General features: G+C 45.7%; 1 protein-coding gene across 3 annotated transcripts in view; it reads left to right on the top strand.

The window, feature by feature from the left end:
• Positions 1-7,268, top strand: part of OXSM (3-oxoacyl-ACP synthase, mitochondrial) — a 43,776-nt gene that overhangs the window by 1,976 nt on the left and 34,532 nt on the right. For all 3 annotated transcript variants that reach the window (XM_040433160.1, XM_040433162.1, XM_040433161.1), the window contains exon 2: positions 633-1,642. In XM_040433160.1, the coding sequence (XP_040289094.1) occupies positions 660-1,642 (983 nt within the window). In that variant the 5' untranslated portion in view covers positions 633-659. The remainder of the gene's footprint in view (positions 1-632; positions 1,643-7,268) is intronic.

Raw genomic sequence — 7,268 nt, forward strand, 5'->3', positions numbered from 1 at the left:
TGGCAAATGGTCAGCTGATCATTCCATAGACGTGTAGTTTTGGCCAACCATTCCCAAATTTTCAAAAGTTCCTTTTAGTTTACACAAGTTTTTTTAAATGGTCAAAAATCATCCATTTTGGCCAACGTTTTATCTTGTGTATACTTAGCATCCAATCTTGTCCTTGACTCTGTCTTGAGAAATTTGGAAGGCCTTTCTTGATCTCATAGGACGGAGTAGCCTTTCTTCAGGTTTGGTCGTCATTGTCAAACCATAGATCCTGGACAGATCACCTTGTTTTCTGATCATCATGGCTCTAAGTCAGTGATGGCTAACCTCCGGCACTCCAGCTGTGGTGAAGCTACGACTCCCAGCATACGCCATTCATTTCTATGAAGTTCTGAAAGTAGCCAAACAAGTGTACATCTTGGGAGTTGTGGTTTTTCCAGAGCTGGAGTGCCATAGGTTAGCCATCACAGCTCTAGGTGAAGAACAGAGGTGCATTTCCAAACCAAGCCCATCAGGTCATGTTCCATATGAATTGCACAGTTCTCCAGAGAAGTTCATCCAACCCGGTGTTGTGTTACTGACTTGCCAGAGCTGTATTGTTAAGTCTTCATACTAATAAGAATGTCTTTGATGTTTTTATTCAGATTTATAGATAACATCTGAAACCACTCATGAACATTCACCTAAGAAGAGTCCTAAGAATGGGTGACGTTTGCCCCATATTTCTGAAGCATCTCCGAACCTTTTCACTCCATAAAAGAGGTATAAGTGTTAATGCAGTTCAGAAATATCAGCGAAGAGTTGTCGTAACTGGCGTTGGTGTCGTGTCACCGATTGGCACTGGCACTCAGTTTGCATGGGAGCATCTGATCCAAGGCAAAAGTGGAATAGTTGCTTTACAAGGTGAAGAGTATGAATGTATCCCTTGCCAAGTCGCTGCTCGTGTTCCAAGAGGGCATGGAGATGGTGAGTTCCTTGAGGAACGATATGTTTCCAAGTCAGATGTAAAGACAATGTCATCTGCCACCGTTATGGCTCTAGCAGCTGCTGAGCAGGCAATCACTGATGCCAACTGGTTTCCAAAGACTGAAGAAGAACAAGGGTCCACCGGCGTGGCGGTAGGCATGGGAATGGTTCCTCTTGATGTCATCACAGACACTGCCATGTTATTTCAAACCAAAGGGTACAATAAAGTAAGTCCCTTCTTCGTCCCTAGGATCTTAGTCAATATGGCCGCGGGACACATCAGTATTAAGTACAAGCTCAAAGGACCGAATCATGCAGTTTCCACAGCTTGTACTACAGGAGCCCATGCCATTGGAGACTCATTTAGATTTATCACTCATGGAGATGCTGATGTCATGTTGGCCGGTGGGACAGAAGCTTGCATCAGCCCCTTGTCACTTGCTGGCTTTGCCAGAGCTCGAGCGCTGAGTACTAGCTATAACAAGACTCCATTGAAAGCATGTCGGCCTTTCCATCCTGAGCGTGAAGGATTTGTGATGGGAGAGGGGGCAGCCGTGCTTGTGTTAGAAGAATATGAACATGCGGTGGCAAGAGGTGCCAAAATGTATGCTGAGGTTCTAGGCTATGGATTGTCAGGTGACGCTTGTCATATAACAGCTCCAAGTTCAGAAGGTGATGGGGCATTCAGGTACATTTTATTTTCAGGTTATTCAAGCTTGAAATTAGTAGCTAAATCTATTACGCTGGGTTCACACCAGAGCGTTCTGAAAGGAGCGCTCTGTATGCGCGATTGTACGGGTGTTTACAAGCGCGCATACAGAGACAAGTGAACACACATTGCCGCGCGTTCCCGAAAGTCTATGTACGGGAACGCGCGACAAGCGCCCCAAAAAAACGCTCATGTACTTGTTTGAGCGTCGGGCGTTTTACAGCGCGATCGTACGCGCTGTAAAACGCCCAGGTGAGAACCATTCCCATAGGGAAGCATTGGTTTCTCCTTGTTGAGCGTTTTACAGCGCGTAGGAACGCGCTGTAAAACGCTCAGGTCTGAACTGAGGGTTAAGGGGCCTTGATCGCCCTCAGAGCTTGAAAGCAGACAGCATATAGCTGAGGAGAATAAGCATCTCATGACTTAAAGGGAATGTGCCATCAGAAAATGCCCTATTGTTTAAAGCAAGTTTAAAATAATATATATATATATATATATATATATATATATAAATTATTATTATATTTTTGTTTTTTTTCATGTCACTTTCTATATAAAAAAAAAAAAAACTAAAATTCTGCACTTTTCACACTGGCCACCATGCCTAAAATATGTCAAGACGTCTTGCTTTTCAGAGCTGTCACATGGGGTATAGACACAGGAGATGCAGAGGTCGGGAGGGAGTAGATAAGCTGTGATATCACCTGTTGTGAATGGCAGATCCTGTGTTATCTACCATATTTTTCGCTTTATAAGACGCACCCCAGATTTTAGAGGAGGAAAATAAGAAAAATATATTTTTCATCAGACCTCAGATCAGACCCCCACAACTATCAGGACATCATATCAGCCTTCCGTGTCAGACCCCCATCAGACCTCAGATCAGCCCTTTTTTTTCAGACCCCATCAGACCTCAGATCAGCCCTCTTCTTTTAGACCCCCATCAGCCCTTTTCTTTTAGACCCCCATCAGACCTCAGATCAGTCCTTTTCTTTTAGAACCCCACCAGACCTCAGACCAGCCCTGTTCTTTCAGACCTCCATCAGACAAAAAAAAAAAAAAACTTCTCTTACCTCTTCTGAGCCGCGGCTCCGCTCTGGGTCCGGCGGTCTCTTTAGAAGTCGCGCTCCCCTGTCTTCTCCGGCCCGCGCTGCACTGTCACCTGACAGCCTGCAGCGTCCGGTCATAGTGCGCGCACTATGTCCTGACGCTGTATGCGGTCAGGGCGGTGGAGTGCCGGCCCCAGCAAGAAGACCAGGGAGGGTGAGTATTGGAGCGTTTCCATAATGGAAGACGCACGGCCATTTCCCCCCTACTTTGGGGGGGAAGGAAGTGCATCTTATAAAGCGAAACATACGGTATCTATCGGTGAAATCTGTCATTGTAATCCTGACTTTTATGATAACTTTTTAACAGGTGTGTCATTATCAGTACAGAACAGGATGTCTGGACATATTATTAGGCCTACAGTAGTGGCCAGTGCGAGACTGGTAATATTTTAGGTAATATTTTTTTTAAATACATATAGTGACATGGGAAAGCAAAAATCTCTAAAAACTCTTAATAAAAATATACGTTTAACATAAAAACAGGATTTAGGCTAGTTTCACCCTAGCGTTGTTGAATTCCAGCAGGCAGTTCCGTTGCCAGAACTGCCTGCCGGATCCGGAAATCCATATGCAAACAGCTATAATTTGTTTCCGGATCCGTCTGATAAATGCATTGAAATACTGGTTCCGTCTCTCCGGTGTCATCCGGAAACACGGATCTGGTATTTATTTATTTTTTCACATTTTTAAAGGTGGAAAACCGGATCTGTCAATGCAGCAATTTCCTGAACACTTGGTACCGGATCCAGTATTAATACATTTCAATGGAAATTAATGCCGGATCCGGCAAGTGTTCCGGAATTTTGGCCGGAGAAAATACTGCAGCATGCTGCAGTATTTTCTCCGGCCAAATACCGTAAAAGGGACAGAAGACATCCTGATGCATACTGAACGGATTGCTTTCCATTCAGAATGCATTAGGACAAAACTGATGCGTTTTATTCCGGTATTGAGCCCCTATGACGGAACTCAATACCTGAAAACGTTAACGCTAGTGTGAAAGTACCCTCAAACAATAGGTCATTTCCTGATGACCTGTCTTGAGCTCAAAATTTATATGTAAATTGATACCTGCAGATTATTTTTATCAGTGTTTGCAGCTCAATCAGGCAAAAACTGTAATGTGTGACTACACCTTAGCTAAATTGCCTACAGGGGGTCAGAGGTTGTCTGAGACCCCCCCTACCTAATCATTGGTTCAGTCTGCTGCTCTCTCCCTCCTTCCTGTAGCTCCGCCTCCTCGGATTAGCTTCTGTATATAAACACAAACCCAGCAGTCAGTGCATGGAGAGCTGACTTCCGGGACAGTAAGGGCAGGATTATTAAAAACTACAGAGCACTAACCTGTTTCACGTATGAGGTAAATAAGCCTTAGTAAGGGGGGCCTGGCGGGTCACTTTAAAGGGGTTTTCCATGTGTAAAATACTAAAGGGGTTTTCCAAGACTTTTATACTGATGACCTATCTTCTGGATAGGTCGTCAGCCTCTGATCGGTGGGGATCCTACACCCAGGACCCTCACTGATCAGCTGTTTGAGAGGGTACTGGTGCTCACCGTAGCTGTCCCCAGGCCATGTAGCAAACTCAAAAACCATAGGGGGCGCTACCTTGTGAAATACCTTTGGGTTCCCAGATAAGGACTCAAAGTGAGAATATGTTACCCAATAATGTTGTGCAAATCCAGGCACAACACTAGGGAATGGAGTGGTCTCTCCTGTAGAGAGGATAGGTCAGGCTGCTGCGCTTGTTCGCCGGGATCCTCCCGATGGAGTCCGGAATACACTGAAACATGTAGCTAGCCTTTTATTTATAGTGTTTTCTGTATGTTGTTTTTCTTTTTCTGCTGCTTGTTGAGCGAACATTTTCCTAGGCCATGTAGCATCACGCTCATCAGTCACATGGTCTAGGCACAGCTCAGCCACATTGAAGTGAATTGGAAGGAGCTGTGATAACAAGCACAGCCGCTAAACAATGTACGGCGCTATGCTTGGTGAGCAGGGAGAAGACCGTGGGGCTCACAGGAGCGCCAGTGCCTTCTCAAACAGCTGATCGGTGGGGGTCCCAGATGTCAGACCCTCACTGATCAGATAGTGATGACCTTTCCAGAGGATAAGCTATCAGTATAAACCCCTTTAATGATCTATCCTCAGGATAGAGCATCAATATCTGACTAGTGGGGGTCCGACTCCTGACATCCCCGCTGAGCGGCTGTTTGAGGAGGCTGCAGTGCCCCAGTGAGGGCTGCTGCCTCTTCCTAGGCCAGGGACATCACCTTCATTGGTCACACAGCCTATGTGCAGCTTAGTCACATTCAAGTGAATGGGCTTGGGCTGCAATACCAAGCACAGCCACTATACCGTGTATGGCGCTTTGCTTGGTGTGCTGTGAGGAGGCCGCAGCACTCACTGGAGAGCCACAGCCTCTTCTAACTGCTGATCGACAGGGGTGCCAAGTGTCTGACCCCACCGATCCTAACGAATAAACCATCAATATTCTACTCCTGGAAAACCCGTTTAATAACTAGTAAAAACAAAATACTTTTTTTCCGTGCCCAATTATAGATTTTAGAAAAGTTGACTTGCTGGAAATGGAATAAAAAGGGGTGACCCAACAACGACTCCTTTCCACCATTACAACCTGTCAGCCAGGCTGGTCTTTGATACCAACTGTTGCCCTCAAGGAGATGCCATAATCCCCATTCCCCAACCAGAGGAGCAGCTGTGTAAAACCCTAGTCCTCATCTGTGAATTGCAAATCCTTACATATATCCATTTTCCAAACACTAGTAGTCTCCTGGCTTTACCAGATTCCTAACTGGCGAATCCGCCTGGTACTGTGTATGCCCTGCTCCAGGAACCAGGTAGAAACGCAGGATGACGCCTGCGATAGTTCCGCTATGTCGGGCTGTCCAACTAGCTTCACTTCTGCATGGCTGCACAGGAGCCAAACAACTGTTTACTGCACTGTTAGTAGACATGTCTGGCACCGTGAACCCATCCTTGTCATAGAATATCATCCAGTAAATCCATATCGCTAGGAAACGGCTGAATACAATATAAAAGATTCCAATCTAAAATGAAATAAGAAGTGGGTTTTTATTAGGTTTTACCACTTTTGGAATATTGATGGCCTATCCTCAGGATAGGCTGCCAACATCAGACTGATGGGGGTCTGACTCTCAGCACCCCTTCTGATCAGCTGTTACAAAGAGTTGTTTGTGCTAGTGCTGCCACCTCCTAATTTACCTCCATGCTGTCTACTTAGTGGCGGCAGGTAGGGCTGGCCCGATAATAAAAAAAAATTAAAAAACACTATCAGCCCAGTTAATCCACAAAACTTGGATTACTTTTTTTTTGGTTCGGTTTTTGTGATGTCATATGAGGGCCTTGCGGCAGTGTGCGGTCGCACAGTGGAGAAGGAAGAGAGAGCGTCCCACCCTCCTCACTGCGACGTGGCCGGTCCCTGCCACTAATGAAAAAGCCCAGTGGGCCCATGGGGAATTGTCGGGGAGGGAAGGAGGAGGAGAATAGGAGGGCAGGGGAGTGGGGAAGGTAAAGGACCTTTGATGATGTCATTGCCATGTGGCCAATAACATCTACTTGTTAGATCACATGGTAATTACATAATCAAAGTAGGCGTGGGCGATATTTACAGTATGAACGATATAGATTTTGTCGATATCGCGATGGATGACCACGGAGCGGTAGTAAATTGAAGAAGCTTCTCACTCGCTGCTCCGTGGCCTCCTGACTCTGCACCGCACTGCACTGGCCAGGGCCTTGCATGCACACGTCGTCAGTGCGCTGGCTGATGCTGTGTGTGACGTAAGGCCCCTCCCAGTGCATGCTGGGAAGACGACGCGGTCCGTCTCCTGCGGACTCCATCAGTTAGCCGCACACCCTGCAGGAAAGGTAAGTATATTAGCATGGGCCCCAATCTACCGGGGGGGGGGGGGGGGGGGGCGATGGATGGCTATGGCATGGGGCTGATGTCAGTGAAAAAAGGCGATAAGACATTCTTCAGATACATAAATGAAAAAAGGAAACTAAAACAAGGAATTACCAAATTAAAAACAAGAGAAGGAAGGTATATGATAAGAATACTTCTGTTCAGTTTTTACAAAGGAAAATGAAGAAAAAGGACCTCAGTTAGGAAAGAAGACTAATGAATCTTTTTATGCATGTGTCTTTACAGAGGAAGAGGTTCTAAGTCAACTGTCTAAAATTAATACAAATAAGTCACAGGGGCCTGATGGGATACACCCAAAGCTATTAAAAGAGCTCAGCAGTAAACTAGCAAAACCATTAACAGATTTATTTACCAATCACTGGTAACAGGAGTCGTCCCAGAAGATTGGAAATTAGCAAACGTTGTGCCCATTCACAAGAAAGGTAGTAGGGAGGAATCGGGCAACTATAGGCCAGTAAGCCTGACATCAATAGTGGGGAAATTAATGGAAACCACACTTAAGGAGAGGATTATGGAACATCTAAAATC

Source organism: Bufo bufo, chromosome 5, assembly GCF_905171765.1.
Source record: "Bufo bufo chromosome 5, aBufBuf1.1, whole genome shotgun sequence".
Lineage (NCBI taxonomy): Eukaryota > Metazoa > Chordata > Amphibia > Anura > Bufonidae > Bufo > Bufo bufo.